Raw genomic sequence first — 18070 nt, forward strand, 5'->3', positions numbered from 1 at the left:
ACTTCTGTTATTGCTGAGGCTGTTTTGTAGTTGACAAAAGGCTTCTGCATGTGTTTAGAGCAGGGCTTCACAATCAAAGAAGAAAAATGTTTCTTCCCACTCCCACTGATGTTTCTGCTGCCTGGGACAAGTGAAGATGGCTGAGACAGCCCTGTGAAACTGATGTACATGCTAGAAGGAGAAGCTAAAGATGATTAGGAGAGGGGAGCATTTTGGATAGACCACTTTTGTGGCCATTCCATGCTTCTAAATGAATCTCCCTGGAAAGCTCCTGACATCTGTTTACAGCTCTTCTCACAGAACAGCTGGAGGAATCTTTCAGAGCCTTCCCTGAAGGCTCATGCAGCTCTGAGTAGTCAGGAGAATGCCAATGAGGTCGCATAGCTGTGGCTGAGTAAGGAGAGACTTCTTCCAAAAACATTTCTGGTAAACTGTCTTCCACTGGAACAACTTCACAACTGTCAGACTCAAGTTCATTCACATCACCCTTCCTTAAGCCACTCTAAACCAATACTTGCTGCCTTCTTCCAACCCAGCCAGGCTAACCTCTTCCATTGGTGCTGTGGGACAGATTAGGAAAAACAAAGTGCCAATGCTGGAAGCCTTGCTTGATCTGCTAGTTGATGTTTCAGTCTTACAGGCGGAGTCCCTGCAGCAAGTATGTTGAATAATCTACAGAACAGCCCTAAGATTCCTGAGTGTGTGATCTGGATGGCATTCACTTTGTAGTTGGAGCTATGCAAGAAGTGGGTTGAAAGGTGTGGAGAGAAATTGGTGGTTTGTCAACTGGAATAAAGTCCCAAGTAGAAAACAGGGCTTCAACTGGGAAAAGCAGTGTAGGGAAGTGAAGCCTATAAGTCTTGCAAGCATATAGCTTTCAAGACAGGAAAACAGTGTGGGGAAGCTGAGCAGGTTCCTGAAAGCAGCTGGTTATGCTGCACTGACATGTAACACTAATGCTTGAGGCTGGGTTCTATTATGAATTCTATTATGAACCCTCCCTTGGAGGTCAGGGTGTCATCATGTCTAACACCAAACTCCTGAATACACCATGGCAGACAAGATGGCGTGAGAAGCAGCGTAACTAAGTGTTGTTCAGGTTTGTTGCCTAGTAACTGAGTCTGTTAAATTAATGTGGTAGGACTGTTAGCCTCTCCTTTTTCTGGTTAAAAGCCTTCAAAGTGCTTTCTGGTGAGTTCTGCAAGCTGGAGGACCAGGCTGATGTAGGTGTGGGTGAGCAGGTACTGCATGCATGACTCCAGACCTTTCTCCTGCTACCTGTACTTGTGGCTGAAATGCAGCAGTCTGGGCTCTCAGCTTGAAAGATTACAGGAGCTCTTCAAGGCTGTGAAATGGGAACCTGGGGCTTTGGATCCTCTGGTAAAAAGCAAGGCTTGTCAATGGCTTGAAGCTCTTCAGGTCAGAGTTAGTTCAGATGTGCTTGGAGAAGACTTGGTTGGTGCCCAAGGTTTGATGTGCTCTTTCATGATGGAGCTTGGAGCCTAAAATAGTGGTTTCTTTGTCTCATTGTCTCCTTGATTCCCAAACAAAGTGTTCCAGAAAGTTTAGTCCTGATACCTCCTCCCTTTGGAAGGGTGGGAGAACACAGCATTGTCCTGAGAGTGTTTGTGATACTTCAAATTCCTAGGAAATCACAGTTGAGGACTCTAGGTCTGTAGGAGTGCGGTGTAACTGAAGTCACAGGGGACATTCTGTACTGTCTCTCTGCCTCCTCTGTGCCGAGAGAGAGAAAAGGGATGTTAGAACTCAAGTCAACTCAGTTTTGTTGCAACATGAGTGAGTTCATAAAGGAGCATGCCGAAAACCAAGCGATGATAACAGCTGTGCTTTCAGAAGCTTTCTAATACCTTATCCAAAAGGATTAGAAGGTTGAATTATTTGCTTAATTGCCTGCTGTGACTCTAAGGACTGACTTTGTCTCTTCAGATCAGATGAGGGGTGTGCAGCATTGCCAGTTCTGGTTGGTGCAACAGCTAACTGCTGTCAAATTTAATGCTAATGGTAAAGGAGCAACCTGATTATAGGAAGCCTTTTCTGTGTGTTCATGTTATTTATCTTATAACTAATGCCATATTAGACTGTAAATTAGAATATGGAATAGCTTTCTCAACCTGGAAAGCTTGTCCTGTGCTTCAGCTAACAGAAGTTTCCCAGCAGCTTAAACTTTGATTCTTCGGTATTAGCATAATGTTGCCACATCTTGGTTTGTACATTCTTAAGGCAGGAAATAGCTTCAGTTGAATCTGAATATTAAAACCTGTTGAGATGATTATAGCTTTGACAACGTAAATTTTGAGTGCTGGCTGCCTGGCAGAAAATTTGAGCAGAAGACCCTCCTGACTAATGCTTAAACTTTTCTCAAGGTAGAGGTAAGCATGGAGAGAAGCGTATCCAAGCCTAATGCCTTTCCCCATCTCCCTTGTGCAGACTGTTGCATTGTTGTCTGCTTGTCTGCTGACACATGTGCTTTCCCTGCCCCTGTGGGTACAGGGTGTGGTTTGTTTGGAGCTTACAAAGAATTCCCAGTCTCTGGGTGTGGGGGGGAGTTTTTTCCATAATGTTCTGGCAAAAGCATCTCTGCTGCTTTTGTAGTGGCATCACTGAATAGTTGCCATAGCCTAAAACAGCTGGAATTTCATCTTGTGTGAGTAGATGCCACCAAGTCCCCTTCTGGGGCTGAGAAACATTTGGAGCCCAGTAACTGAATGCTGTGATAAAAATCTTGAGGCTGAATAAAGTGACCAAGGGTTTGATTGTCCTCTTGCCTTGAGGTTTCTTTCCAAGTGACCATTCCTAGCTGTTCTGTCTGCTGTCTGAGGTGGGCTGGAGGACTGCTGTTCCCAGTAATGAAACCATCTCCAAGGAGTCCCACTTATACCAGGGGAGCAAACAAGAGACTGGATGTTGCTGTCACCAGTACAGCCCTGTTCTTGTTATCGCAAGCTGCTGACAAGCTGCTGACTGCCATCAGCACTCTAAGCACCCTCTTGTCTGGCTCTTCTGTGAACAGCATTTAAATGACACACTTAAAATAATGGCAACCTATCTCCACTGATTCTAAAGCTGCCTGCTGGTGGGACCAAGGCAGTATGGCAAGAACTGTGCAGCTGTGGGGACAACACTTTGTTGTAATTCTCCCAATTTCCTCCAACTAACGGCAATGTGCTTGGGTGCCCAGAAGCTCTAGGGGTGGCTCTGCCATGCTCCCACAGCTGCAAAAAGTCCTGGACAACAAGTGGGATGAATGAAGAAGCGTGGTCAGCAGGGCAAGGGGATGGATCCTGCTCCTCTGCTCTGTGCTGTGAGACCCCACCTGGAGCACTGTGTCCAGATGTGGAGTCCTCAGCACAGCAGAGACATGGAGCTGTTGGAGAGCATCCAGAGAAGGGCCACAAAAATGATCCCAGGGATGAAACACCTCTCCTATAAGGACAGGCTGAGAGAGCTGGGGCTGTGCAGATGGAGAAGAGAAGGCTGTGAGGTGACTTGAGCAGCCTGTCAGTATCTAAAGGGGAGCAACAGGAAAGAAGAGGACAGACTCTTCATCAGGGTCTGTGGAGACAGAAAGAGGGGGGAAAGGTTTCAAGAACGAAGGGGGTGGATTTAGGTTAGATATAAGGAAAGAGTCTTCTACAGTGAGGATGGTGAGGCACTGGAACAGGGTATACGGAGATGTGGATGCCGCATTTCTGGAGACTTTAAGGTGAGCCTGGATCAGGCCCTGGGAAACCTGATGGAGCTGTGGTGTCCTTGTGCATTGCAGGGGAGTTGGGCTAGATGACTTTTAAAGGTCCCTTCCAACTCTAAAGATTCTATGATTTATGGTGGGACTGGAGCATGTTCACTCAGCCAAACAGGAGATACATGGGAAGTACTGCAGAATAGCTGTGCTATTGGTAATGTGCCAGATGGATAAATCCCTGTTTCTTAGCAGACAAGCAGTTGGGTTGTTGCACTTGGTGCTCAACATGCAGCTTGCTGCCTGTACTTTGAAAGCTTGAAATGCTTCTCATTTGACATGAGAATAAATGCTTGAGAATGCTTTTTTTTTCTTTTGTACTTGAGAGGTCAGCAGATGCTCAATTAAGTGAACTGTCGAGCTTTGACATGGACAGGAACAGACTTGGGTTACCAAGCAGTCCTGCATGGGTTTTTAGCCATATGTTTTTTGACTGGGTGTGACTTTGAGGAGGTGTTAAGATTCCCTGGATTCCTACAGTGGCATAGTTGAAAGCATCTGCAATACAATCTTCTGATTGAGAGTGGTGTGGTATCGCATAAAGCAAAGTGATGGCAAATGGAAAGGAATGTTTCATATGATGCATAATTAGCTTGTAGGACCTACTTCTCCAGGATATTCTAGAAACTGCTAGCTTGGAGGAAAAACTAATAAAACCTGCTTTCTTAAACACTGAAGATTAATGCTAATACTCTTGTCTTACTTGGAAGTGGCTATAGCAGTAGATGAACAGAGGATGCTCATTGATTTCTTCTTAGAATAGTGTCTCCTCTAAATGCCTGACCCTGATCAGTGCAGCTTGACACCTCATGGAGCATCAGTTGCTCCTGCAGCAGTAGGAGCTGACAGTGCTGAGTTAACATCCCCAGTGGAGAAGGGAAAGAGCCTGCAATGTTATGACACTGCCTAATAATTTGTGTCTGGTTCACATGTGTGTCCCTAATTAACGTGTGCTGCCTTAGACTCTCTATACAAAAGTTACGGGGGGAGAGAGGTGCTAAACAGAGAGGCTCCAACATGGTCGATGTTGTGTAATGCCACAGTGGCCAGCTCAGAACGGTGCTCCTTGGAGTGCCTCTGGCTGTCCTGTCTGTGGCCTCGAACATCTTGCACAGCTCTTACTCTTCACAAGGCCTCCCTAATACATTTGGAGCTGCTGAGCCAAAGCTGCCCCAGATAAAAGCTGTAGTGGAAAGTCTGCGCTAACATTCTTCTAGCTCCTCAGTGAAGGAATCGTCATTTCTGGATCACTGCAGTGTTCCTGTACAAGAAAGGAGGCATGGGACCTGCAGTAAGTGCTGTTCCTGAAGAATGTTCCTTATGGAAGGTAGGGCTCCATGTGTCTTGAGTCACCTTCTCTCCTGTTTTGCTAGCAGATCAGTGCAGTCTCTAATCTCCTGACTGTTGGTGTCAATGCTGAGCTCTGTGTGTTTGTGCTCTGCATTGACACTGCATGGACACGGCCCAGGTTCTGTTTTGGGGCAGACACTCTGGCACGCTGGGGTTGCCGTTGGTGCCAAGAGGTGGGTGTGGGTGTGCAGCCATCCTGTGCTGGGTGATGCAGTGAACCCTGCAGCGTGGCAGTGCTGCTCTCGCAGCCGCAGGCACAGGTGCCTCTGTGTCATTGTGTGCTCTCCAGCTGCTTCTGCATCCCCTGGGCAAAAGCAAACAGGAAGAGTGGTGTGTCTGAGTGTGGCTTCAAAGCCATGCTGAGCCTATGTCCCTGTGAGATTCCCACACTTGTAAAAATAAATAAATGAAACATGCTGCGGACCTAGGATTATGCAGGCTCTTCCGTAGCTGCTTGGTGACTTGTCCTGCACAAGCAGGGAGTTGGCTATGATGTGACAGTGCTGCAATCAAGGAGCACACCTGAAGCAAGAGCAGGGATGGAAGGTGGGTCTGCAGATATGGGTTGCTCAGCCCTTCCTCATAAGAGTGCTGCTCCAGGCCCTTCATCATCTTTGTGGCCCTCTGCTGGACTCTTTCCAGGAGATGCTTGCCCTTTTTATACTGGGGAGCCCAGAGCTGGTCACAGTACCTCCAGATAGGGGAGGACAGCCCAGCTGTGCAGGTGGAACCATGATCGCGGGGCCTGCAGGGCACCCTGAGCAGCGAAAGGAATCAGTTGGAGTGCCCACTGCCCAGCCCATATCAGACAAGCTGGCAGCATGGGTACTTGGTCACCCCATGTCAATACCCAGGAGCTTATCTAGGCTCTGGTGACAGAGGTTTTAAGACTTTTGGTGCTTGTTAGTTAATGAACAGCTTGAAAATAAATAATATTCCAGTACACTGCTACTCTCTGCCAGCTGGATTGGAGACCTGCCTGAGTCCACAGTACAGATGGTGAGCTTGCTGGGTGCAGTGCTGTGGAGCAGGGTGGAGTTGCATATAGCTGCTCTTTCTTGCTTTAAAAAACCTGTGCTGAAATGATTTCGGGAGGGTAGGGAGAAGTTACAGTGTCACTTCTAATACAAATAGAAGCTCCAGTAACAGTTGCTGCAGATGGGTTTGGGAGTGTCTGTGGCTTGCATTCTCTGCAGTAACATCAACTGCGCCCTGAAAGGAGGAGATGACCAGATGGGTCAGAAGCCCAACTGTGGGAGATGCTATATTTTTAAACCGCAGCGTTCTTGGGCGGTGTCATCTGATGCCTCATGCCTCTTAAATCTGTGACCTTCTGAAAGGCTTCCTTTTAAGAAAGGGAAGGAAAAAAAGCTGCTGTGTCCTCCCAGTGTAGCAGGTTTTGGTGTATAAGTGCTTATTGTAACTTCTGTCTGAGTATTGCTACAAAGTTTGAATAGGAGCATCCCCAAAATGCTCAAACCTGGCATACTGAAAAATCAAAAGCTCCTTAAGTGATCACAACCCTCAGGCTTGCTTTCCCTGGGTGGACTTTCCATCTCCCTCTACAGAACACTGGGGCCTGGACATCTGATCAGAAGTGACTATTGAAGTGCCTTGCAGTCCTGAGTGGCAGTCAGTGCTGTGCCCTCCTGCCTGTCCATGCCTCATGTTTTGTGGCCCCTGGCCCAGCTGCACAGCCACCCCTGACTGTTAACTCACACTTCTCACCCTGGGGGCATCTCTGTCACAAATGGGCAGACCATGGATGGTTGCACAGGTCATTTTGTGGTGAGCTTCTGGATGAAGGGTGTACCATTAGTCAAGAAATACATAGCTAATACTCAAGGACAGCCCTTGGGTTTTGTATTTGCATGGTGGGGAGGAGCTCTTACTGTGGCTGTACTACTTTGAAGTTGCTCCCTTGCATTCAAGGTCCTTTTCCTGCAGATATGTCCAGTTCTTTTGTTTCCATAATACTTAGGAACTTAATGTACCTAGCAATGGACAAATAAATGCAAGGCAATTGCTTGTGTCTTAATAACAGGCAGCACATGAATAAATATGCCATCTTAGCCCTGGAAAGCTGCAAGAGTGCTGGGACCAAGATGGGTACTGAACCAGAAGCAACAGGTGCTGCATCTCTGCTTGCTTTACCAGCAACTGTTTTCCCAGCTAGGAAGCAAAGATCTGTTTGCATGTGACTTCGTAATGTTGTAGCACTTACAAGCATGGCAGCACTTTTTGCTTAGTGATGAGGAGGAGACAACTGTTAGCTGCTTTGGCGACTCGTGGCTAGATTTTTAGGAAGTGGATGTTTCTCTTGCCTTAAAGCTAAGTAGATAGTTATTCTGGCAAAGAAATGCCAGTTTGCTGAAGTGTAGAAGCCTGCTACGGGCCCTGGGCAGCAGGAGGCTGTGGTGTGTGTCAGGTATGTCTGGTATGATGGTGGATGCTCCTGGGGAAAGCCTGTGTGGTGTGTGGGAAGAATGGCCCCATTAGTAAGGGCACTTCCATCTAATGCATGGTCATCTCGTAGGTGAGTTACTGCTGTTGATGTAAGGTGGAAATAGTCAGTTCCCCTATCTGCAGACCTACCTTCCATCCCTGTTCCTGCTTCAGTTGTGTTCCCTGACATTGTGGTGCTGTCACATCTGGCTGGGTGTGCTGGTGAAGCTGGTACTGTGTCCCAGGGCTGGCTTGAGGGGATGCCTTGTGCCTTTGGGATTGATGGGGGCAGTGCACACTAGCCCCAGACATCATTGCATCTATCCTGAAAGCAAGCATCTGCCTTCAGAATGGTGGTGTAGGTGGTAGGTGGAGAAGTGATGGCACACAGACAGTGGTGTGGCAGTGGCTGCCTTTTTGTGGCTGTCATTGCATGTGTGCAAGCAAGCTGCTTGGCATGCTGCTCTACTTGCAGAGCTGTGCTTTGCCCAGGAGCTGAGGATGAGGAAGTTGATAGGAGGGGGATGAGAACTTGGATTTCTTTGGCCTCCTTCAGAACAACATGCAGTGCTCCATGCAGCTGGAGCGTTGTGTGCACAGACTTGAGCAGGAGGTGTAGCACATACCTGGTGGTGCTTCCTCCCCAGCATCTGTATGATTACAAGCCCACAGCAGTTACAGTGAGCAAAGATGGAGGGGCTGGCTGGGTGCTGAAGATGTTGATTTTGATTATCTGAGAGCTTCAAAGGGCCTGGGCTGGTCACACTGCAGGTCTTGATAGGCACATTCAGTTTCTATGGTAGCAACACAGGCTGGAGTGCAGCAAGGGCAGGCAGCTGTCCTGATGGGGGTAGAAGGGCTACAAAACTCTTCAGGCCCCACAGCTCCATCATCACTGTCAGCAGCTCACTTCCCTGTCAGGCACTTAGTTTGCTCTATAGTGTGGACATGAGATTTTTTTTCCTTTTTTCAAAGATTACTACTGTTAAAATGGAAAACTGGAAATCAGAGTACGAATATGTGGTACTTCCTTAAGCAGTCTCTTTAATACAGTCACTTAAGCTTGCTTTTCAGAAGTATGGTTTTGTTTAACCAAATTTTTGTGAAGTTGAAAGTAGGGGATGCAAATCCTTGTGCAGGAATGCCTGTCTTGTCTAGATGGAAACATTTTCCTGTTGACTAATAACATGGGTAGATTTCTCTTCTATGCATTAATCAATGTAAGCATCTTCACCCTCAATTGGCAAATCGTCTTTATAAATGAGTGGAACCCAACTGTCTCAGTGAAGAAACAATTCCTTTGCTCATAATCTGGCGGAAGTGATGAAGAGGTCTTTAAAACAGGACTGGTGTGAGAGGGGGGCATCATTAGGAGCACTGAGGTTATGCTGAGAGATGATATGGTGCTGTCTGAGAGCAGCATGGATAATGGGCATCTCTCTATCCAGAGAGCGCTGTAGGTTCAGGGATGCATCTGAAATGCTTGTTTTGGTCCTTCCCCAGAACTGATATCAGTGACAAGTCACGTGCCTGGAGTGCTGGGCTAGTGCACTGTCAGCTGTTAGGGAGCAGTAGCAAAGGAGGGAAGGTGGAGGTGGAAAGATCTAGGTTGTATGGCCATCGCCCTTAGAATCGTATCGCCCTTAGAATCGTATCGCCCTTAGAATCGTAGAATGGCCTAGGTTGAAAAGGACCACAGTGATCATCGAGTTTCAACCCCCCTGCTATGTGCAGGGTCGCCAACCACCAGACCAGGCTGCCCAGAGCCACATCCAGCCTGGGCTCCAATGCATCCAGGGATGGGGCATCCACAAGCTCCTTGGGCAACCTGTTCAGTGCGTCACCACTCTCTGTGTGGGGAAAAACTTCTTCCTAATATCCAACCAAACCCTGTCCCAGTTTAAACTTCTGGGCAGTGATGATTAAGGGGATGCATAGCAAAGCGATGTGGTACATGTCTGCTATTGATCACCTACCCAGGGTGATGGCACAGACGACCTACTCCATAGTTAAACTGGGAGAAATTTCTGGAACAGTTGTCTTCATCCTCTTCCCAAACAAACTGGGAATATCATACTGCTGTGACAACTCTGGGATGTTCCTAAAGCATGTGAAAGATAACTTTGTGTTGCAAGTGCAAGCGAGCCACCTATGAAAAAATGCCTTCCCCAGACATGTTTTAGAATAGAGGAGGCCTTGTGGGAGCTGTGAGAGCAGGTGGCTGTTTTGGCTGGAAAGAGGGTGAAATAGCTCAGTTCACAATTTTTGCTGTAAGGAAGAAGGGCTCTTTTATGCATGTCAGCAGCAAGAACAGATCTAAAGAAAGCACTGGACTGATACTTGATGATGATGGTCACTTAACAGGGTGGGCATGAGGAAAAGGTGGAGGTCCCTTCTGTCCTATTGTCCAGTTGTATTGTCTTCAGTAGCAATTCTTAGTTGGAATTGTTTTTCCTTGGACATCCTACAAACAAGGCATCCTGTGGGTCATTATAGCTTCAGTCCTGTGTTGTGTTGTGCAAGTTCATGAAAATGAGAGGTTAGGCTGTTTGGAATGTGACTGTTCTGGTATCATTTGCTGTTAAAAGCTACCTGTAAATATGCCCCTTAAACAAGTCTGGAGACGTGACCAAAATGCAATTTAGGGCTGTTCTTGTTTGCTGCATTATTATTGGGAAGTTTCATTTAAAAGGCAAAGGAGCTTGTCTTGTAGTGGGAGAGGTTATTTTGGAGTGCATTGCCTTATGCAAGGGGAAGAGATGTCATTTTCTTCATATCTTTCCATGGAAGGAGAGGATACATAGGGCACAGTAGTGGTTAGCAATCTGAGCTCTACTAATACACCTCACCTTCACAACTGATTGTGACTTGGAGCTCTTAATTTAATAAAATTGAGGATGGCTTGAATAGGTCTTTAAAGCCACGGGGATGACAAGGAATACCACTGGTCTATGTTGAATCAACCAGAGCAACAAAATAATTGCACTTTGTGCCAGACACACACCAGACAGCAATTACAATGTTTAAATCTAAAACCAAATACCTTGGCTATGATCTTGGCAATGCTGCAGGTACTGAACAGGTAAGTTCAGCTTGCTCATGTTTGAACGGGGGCCTCTCAAGGCGGTGATGGATTTAATATTCTTTTTTGACTCCTATGCTTTAGTCTTTCAAGAAGCAATTGCTCAGTTCAGAAAGAGAGGGTGAGGACCACAGTATGCCTGGCTGCTTTGAGGGTCAGAGCAGCCCTCCAGGTTAACGCTCTGAAAGTGAAGCTCTTTTGCCTGAAGTCAAGTCAGTGGGTGTTGCCCAAGGCCCTGCAAGCAGCAGGTAATGCCACATGGAAGATGCTAATTTTGAAACATGCTGATTTCTAAAAACAATCATGCAAGGAAGTCTATAAACAGCCCTCCCCTAGCCAATCAGTCATCCACAGCAGTTGTAAATTCTAATGACTTGCTTAAATAAGCTGTAGGAGATCCTACGGCTGGAAAGGGTCTGGTGCTCCAGAGATGGAGGCTTAAGCAAAGCTTCCCTATCTCTTTTTCTTCAGTGCCTTTTTGCAGCATTGGTTGATGTTCACAAATTTGAGTGGTGCTGCACATAGCAAAGAGCAGAGTAAAATGTGTACCTGCTCCACTGCCCTCGTGGGCTGCAGCTCCACGTTACATCCCAAACTGAAACAAAAATGTAGTAGGCTGTGACCTGCATTAGATCAGGAGCTGCTCACTGCTGGGGCTGACTGGTGGCATGAGGGCATGCTGCCTGCTTGGTTGGTTCATAATGTTTCCTCCACAGAAACAGCACGATGCACTTGGTTTCCTCAGGGCTTCTTATCTCTTTCCATGGACACAAGAAACACTGAAATTTCATATTTGCGTTGAGGGAGAAGGGCTGCCTGTTACAGGTCGGTTTACCCTGAGTGGCTTTTGAAGCCCATTTTTGGTTAGGTTTAGGTTCATTGTGGTTTCTGGCTTTGCAGTGAAAAGTCCCTGCCTTACGATTGCAGAGGGCTTCAGTGGGATTAACGTGTAACTGCTCTCATCAAAGCACTCTTAGTTTTTCAAGGCTCTGGATCTTGGTGCCTTCCTTCCATTTGCATGGGCTGTTAGAGCTGTAGACTCTTAAATCACAGGCAGCTCTTTGACCACACATTGGCCAATGGGGGCATTTTGTTGCTGCACAGTGGGGTTCCCTTTTAGCAAAATCTGTGCCTTTCAGCTGAGCAGGATACCCCAGAAGCATCCCCTGAAATAAGAAGTTGCTGCTTTGCTCTGCATAAACAGCACTGCAAACAGTATTATTGCTTGTAAGTGGAAGGCTGAATTTGTACAACTGACCCTAAACACCACCTGTCTTCCCTAGGAAATCTGCCTTTTTCTGTCTCTGCTGATGTGCTGCCCTCCCCTTGTTTTGCCTAGCTGCATTATTCTATATCAGATAGCAGCTGATTTACTTTCCTAATTACAGTACAGCCCTGTGGACATAAACAGCAGCGGGGAAACCTGAGCTGTGCTGCTTGTAAACACAGCAGCAGAAGTGCCAAAGCAGTCCCATCAGCTCTGCCCTGCATGGTGTGATCTCCCCAAGGCTCACTGCTGGCTGGCAGGGGGCAAGCTGGGGCTGGGCACAATGTTGGAGGAACAGAGAGACTGCGTCGTGTAGGGAGAAGAGGGCCATGGGGGCTGGCGTTCTCCTCTGCCCCTTTGGGCAGCTCTGGCTTGTCCTGATTAATAGCTGCCACAGCTCCTGGTACAGTGATGTATGGCAGCATGAGCCTCGTGTGTTTGGTGGTGTAGCCCACTTTGTGTAAACGGGCTTTTCCTCTTTCTTCTTTTGGTCTAATCCTATGATGCTCTGCTGGGTTGAGCTGTACAGACTGGGTGTAAGACTTGGCCCAGGAATTGGTGTAACAATTTAAGATGGTGTTCCTGTATCAGGATAGCTTTGGTGAAGTGCCTGGGCAGACTCCTTACCTGTGGGGTGCTCCATGGCTCCCTTTTCCTTGCCCAGGAGAGCTTTTGCTGACCATGCTCACATGAAAAGTGCTTCAATCACCTAGCATAGTGATGGTAGGTGTAGCCAAGACCTGTCCTGAAAAGTTTGAGCAGGTAAACATCTGTAACAAGTGAAGTTCTAACTTGACCAGGTCTGCAGTGCAACCAAGGAGGTGATGGGAGATGTGCAGCAGGGAACTTGGGGAAAAATGCAGCAGTTATGCAGTGTCTGGTGCTTTGACCTCCTGGTTCGTATGTCTGCATGGTGCTGAGAAGCATTGCTGTGGGCAGAAGCCATGCGGCAGTTCAGCCTGTGCTTGTGCAAGTGCTGCCATCAAATCTGGTACCTCTGCTGAACTCAGCATCCCAGTTTCAAGGTTGACTTGCTTGGAGATACTAAACAGTTGTGATCTGGTGCTGCCTTGAGCATCTGCAGCATTTCCTGCTGCCATCCTGGTGTGTGAGCTTGTGCCCTGCAAAGGACGGGGGTAGTCTGGGGCTGGCAAGCTGGAAGCGAATGCTGGTGCCATTTCAGTCAGCAGCTGGCAGTGCCCTGGCAGGACAGCAGCGCACTGTTTATGTGACTGAACAAGTATTGGCTGAAGGATATATGTAGCTGTGTTTTGGCATGTAAATTGGACAAGTTGCCACATTTGTCTGACCTTTTAGGAAATCACTGTGGGTGGCTTTTCAAGTGCCTAATATGTTCCTGTTCAGGCAGGACATACAGCAGCTGCAGGCTTGGGCTGTCCTGAGCAGTTTACACAGCTTGTGTCACTGTAAGGAATAGCAGCTGGAACAGGTCAAACTGAAAAAGTGCCTAGCATCCACAAAAAGTAGCTTGTCTGGGTATTTTTCAGCTATGTGCTTCCCAGATGTATAGCCCTCGTGGCTGCTGGAGGGACCTGTATCAGAAAGGGGTGTGAGGGTTGGGGTGAGCTGGCAGGAGAGGTCCTGCTCTGGTGGCCTCCAGGTCACTGCTCACTCTGTACTCTGTCTGTGCATTGGGACAGGAGGGAACTGGTACTGATTTGTCTTTCTGAGTTCCTCTATGGACTTCATTCTCCTGCAGCAGTAGGACCATTACAGCATTTCTCAGCATCTTTAGCTTCTGGGAGCATGGGTCTCCTCCTCTGTAACCCCTTTCTTTTAGCTCTTTCTTTGAAATGGAGCTTCCAGGTAAAGGAACATGTGGAGTGTGTAAATAGCCTGTGATGCACAGTGCGTTGCTGTGCAATTTGCAGGCGGTATGGCCACGTGCCTGGGGACACGTGGCACATGGGGACATTTCTAGGGAGGAAAAAAAGGAGGAGCTGTAGGACTCAGTTACCTGAAACACCCCTTCCCACACGCATACTCAGGCATAGTGAAAGAATGGTTTAGGATGACATAGGACTTGCTAGACCAAAGATGGGAGAAAGGCAGGGTTTGGGTGACTGGGGGAGGAATAAAACTGTGGTGAAAAGAGAGGTAAGGGGATGAAAGGGGGCAGGTATATGTAGTGAGGTGGCTGCTTGCCAGCTCTGCCCTGCCCAGCACATCCTGTTTATAAGAAAATCCTGACCTGGGTGAGGGCTATGTGCTCTCCACATCATGGGATGAGGCTGCAGGGGGCTGTGGCAGGGCCAGGCTGCAGATCACAGGGTCCTCATGTCCAGAGGTAGTGACTGTGATTGCTAGGAAAGGTCATCCCCATTGAGCCAGTGAGTAGGGGATGCAGGCTGGGAGCAGGGCAAGTGGGTCCGTAAGCACAGCTCTTGGGCTGAGAGCACAAGGGCCCTGTGTGTGTGTGTGTGTGACAGTACTGCAGCAGGGGAAGGGCTTCAGCCTCTAGCTTATGTCCTCAGACTCTAAGGATCCTGCAGTCCAGAGGTCAGCCAATGGGCAGGCAGAGGGGGCTCAGCTGCTGGAGGACCTACCTTGATGAGGCCATTGCTGATGTCTTTTGGGGACTCTCTTCTGATCTGTGTCTGGCATTGTGTGCCTCTGTGTGTGTGTGTGTGGCTGTGTGTGTGTGTGTGTGGCTGTGTGTGTGTGTGTGTGGCTGTGTGTATATTCCTGCTGGCCTGTGGAGCAGCACAGCCTCACCTCTCTCAGGCTATTGGATCTGGCGTGATGTATTTTCCTGTAATGTACAGCAGCTAGATTTTTATATTCTTACTATCAACATCTAATAAATTCTATGGCTTCTTTCCATTTTTATAGGAAAAAACACCACCTTGGTCCAGATACTGAAAGTTGTCAACTGATGGGACAGAGAGCTGAGACACTTGGCTGTACTAGGACACTAAAACATAGGGCTTAGCCAAAAAGAGTTCCCCCAGCGTGGAGACTTACACCTGCCAAACCTTGTAGCAGTCTTGGGAGGCTTCTCTGTACCTCTTCTTCATTACTAGCCTTTCACACATCATGGTATTTCTTTTAACTTCTTCTGCAAGCTAGCTCTGGCTCTGGCTTCCGCTTCCCATTATGCTTTGGTTTGGGTTACTCAGTATGAGCTGCTGGCTGTAGGCTGTTTCTGCATTTCTGCCTCCAGCTTCTGGTTGGAGGCTCTCCTTGGATGTTGTGACTGACCTGCTTTTTCTTTCTTTTACTGTATCTCTCTGTCTGCGTCTTCTATTTTCCATTCTCCCCACCTCCATCACTGCAGGTTCATCATGCCTAGTGGCATATAAAAAGACTCCACCTCCTGTCCCACCTCGGACTACATCAAAGCCGTTCATCTCTGTCACTGTGCAGAGCAGCACTGAATCGGCGCAGGACACCTACCTGGACAGCCAGGACCACAAGAGCGAGGTGACCAGCCAGTCGGGACTGAGCAATTCTTCAGACAGCTTAGACAGCACCAGGACACCCAGCGTTACAAGGGGCAGCATTGTGACTCCAGCAAGAGACACTCCAGAACTACCACAGAAAAATGCAACTTTGAAAAGCGACAAAGGGACCCTGACAAGTGAAGAGCCTAAAGTGGAGAACGTCCCCAAAAGAAAGCTGTCATCTATAGGAATACAAGTATGGAACAGTTTGTTCTTCTTTGTGTCCTAAGGAATGTCCTTAACTCATCTATTTAGCATGTGTGTTTTGTGTGACCAGGTGTGCATCTGAACCTACTCAGAATAGCTTGTTATACTAACTTCCATGTTCCCAGGTGGGAGATAGGGCAGAAGCTTTCTGTAACAGACCTGAGACTTATAAGTTATTGCAGTTCGAAATATTTCATAAATCAGGGGGACCCTATTAACTGAATGGGTCTCTAAAGAGGCATTCTGGTGCTAGTAAACCTCTTGTCCTTTGTGGTTCTTGGGACAAATTTCTTCTGAGTGATGGGCTCCTCTATTTGCCATCTGTGTAGTGTGGACTTCAGCAAGTCCTCATCAGGAGCTGGGCTTTGCAGGTCACCATGTGTGTGCTGAACAAGTTCTCTGTGGCTTTATGCTGGGATTAGCTGGCCAGTTAGATACACAGCACAGGAAAGGCTTCTCTGTGTGGCTGATGGGGCAAAGCATGTGTTAAGGGCCACAAGCAAGAAAAGTTGCATTGGAGAGGCTGACTTCATTCCTCTTCTCCTGAGTTGGTTCCTGTGCCACCTGTCCACCACCTGGATTTCCTTCCTGAAACCTTCTAAGCCTTTTATCCAGGGCTGTGGAGAGTGTCAGTCCCTGGGAAAGAGGAAGCTGGGCTTTGCTGTCAGTCTTAATTGGATTGTGAAGCTTGTGGCCTTTGCCCATGTCAGATGCCACGTGCAGCTGCTCTCCTGGGGACATGCAGCCCTTCCCCAGCCAGTGCCATGCAAACAGCAGATGGCAGAGCCAGGTGCACTCAGAGCAGGTGCCTGGCAGCAGCCCAGTGGGGTACAGTCTTGATGCTCAAGTGGAGGCAAACCCGTCCAGCAGCCTGGCACTTCTCCTAGCACAACTCTGCAGTTGGTGTGTGGTGTCTACATGCTGTGTGTGTGTGTGCACCCCTCCCATCTACTAACATGAATTCCAGCAGCAAGTTCTTGTGTCTGTTTTTGTCTGTATTTCTTCTGTTTAATAAGGTTGACTGCCTTCAGCCAGTGGTCAAAGAGGAGCCTCCTCCACCAGTCACCAAATTCCAGTCCATCGGGGTTCAGGTAGAAGACGAGTGGCGGTAAGTGAAAGACTCAGGCTTTTGTAATTCTTACTCCTTTCTTCTAAATTGCTCTTTCCCCATTTCTGCTTAGACCATCTTCTCCCCTTTTTTGTTCTAATGCAAACAGTGTTGAATGGGGACCCGTGAATAGCTTTTCCTCCACAGCACACACCTGCTGCAAACAGACAAATCAATGGGAGTTTGAAATAAATAAAATAGTCCAACATGTAATTAGAACTGTGCATCAGTCCTCTCATCTGAATGGCCTATTGCAGTAAGCAGGCAACCTTACGATTTTGTCTGTCTGAATGTGTAGTGTGTTTGTGTGTGGAAAAAGTGAAGAGAAGGCTCAACTGCAGGCATAATAAACAAATGTCTTTTGTTTATGCCAATGGTTAGTGTGTGCAACCAGACAGGCTGAGTTCTGCTATTTAATATGTTTGGGTTTGATCTCTCTAGAAACAGCCACTCTCGCAGTATGTCCTCCAAACAGGATACAGACTCTGACACGCAGGAACCCAATAACTCTAGCTGTAAATCATCTGAGAGAAGCATTGCTGAGTGCCCCCAACACAACAACTCTGTTGGTGTTGATACCAGTACCAGGCAACCAGCCAAGCCCTCACAGATTAAGAGAAACCTCTCCTATGGAGATAACACTGACCCAGCCCTGGAGCCTTCCTCTCTCCCTCCTCCTGACCCTTGGCTTGAGACATCATCTGCCTCGCCATCGGAACCCACGCAGCCAGGAGCCTGCCGGCGGGACGGGTTCTGGTTTCTGAAGCTGCTGCAGGCAGAAACAGAACGGTTAGAGGGCTGGTGCCGCCAGATGGACCAGGAGACCAAAGAGAACAATCTCTCTGAAGAAGGTAGGTGCTGCCAGCCTCTAAACACAAAGCTGGAGCAGCCCAGTAGCTCCTCCTTTAAGAAAGAATTAAAGCAGAGTACTGGATTAGCTTTCTGAGGTTAAATTGCTGATCGCCCTCAGGGTGACAGTGGAACCTGGAGGTGAGTATTCGACAAGGAACTGTTTGCCCTTGGGAGGGACAGGAAGGGATAAGGCAACTTGCTTTAGCAAATGGGGCAAGAAATAATACGGTTGAGAAGACTTCAGAAGCTGCCGTCATCCACTGAGAAGTCAAAACAGCTAAAAACTTGACGAGATTGTTTTCAGAGAGGCTGTGAGAAAGCTCCCTGGCCAATCTGTTCTAGTTAAATGTACAAGGGAAAGTTTACTTGGTGGTGGGGTGGAAGGCACTATGAGTGTGTGCCTGCGTGATCTGGCTCTTCTCTGTAGCAAAGAGGAGGTTTCTTCACAGGGGAACATCTCACTGAATTCCTGCAAAGTGTACCAAAGTCATGTACACAGGAAACACAAGGGCACTTGATTTTACTGGGCTCACTC

General features: G+C 47.8%; 1 protein-coding gene across 5 annotated transcripts in view; it reads left to right on the forward strand.

Annotated features, from left to right (window-relative positions):
• DLGAP4 (discs, large (Drosophila) homolog-associated protein 4) overlaps positions 1-18070 on the forward strand; it is a 157590-nt gene that overhangs the window by 133121 nt on the left and 6399 nt on the right. For 4 of the 5 annotated variants that reach the window (XM_046902958.1, XM_004946855.5, XM_015296291.4 and 1 more), the window contains 3 exons: positions 15203-15564; positions 16592-16683; positions 17125-17534. In XM_046902958.1, coding sequence (XP_046758914.1) covers positions 15203-15564; positions 16592-16683; positions 17125-17534 — 864 coding nt within the window. Of the gene's footprint in view, positions 1-15202; positions 15565-16591; positions 16684-17124; positions 17535-18070 lie in introns of those variants that run through there. The other variant, XM_040650829.2, reaches the window with a different exon arrangement.

This window comes from Gallus gallus, chromosome 20 (assembly GCF_016699485.2).
Source record: "Gallus gallus isolate bGalGal1 chromosome 20, bGalGal1.mat.broiler.GRCg7b, whole genome shotgun sequence".
NCBI lineage: Eukaryota > Metazoa > Chordata > Aves > Galliformes > Phasianidae > Gallus > Gallus gallus.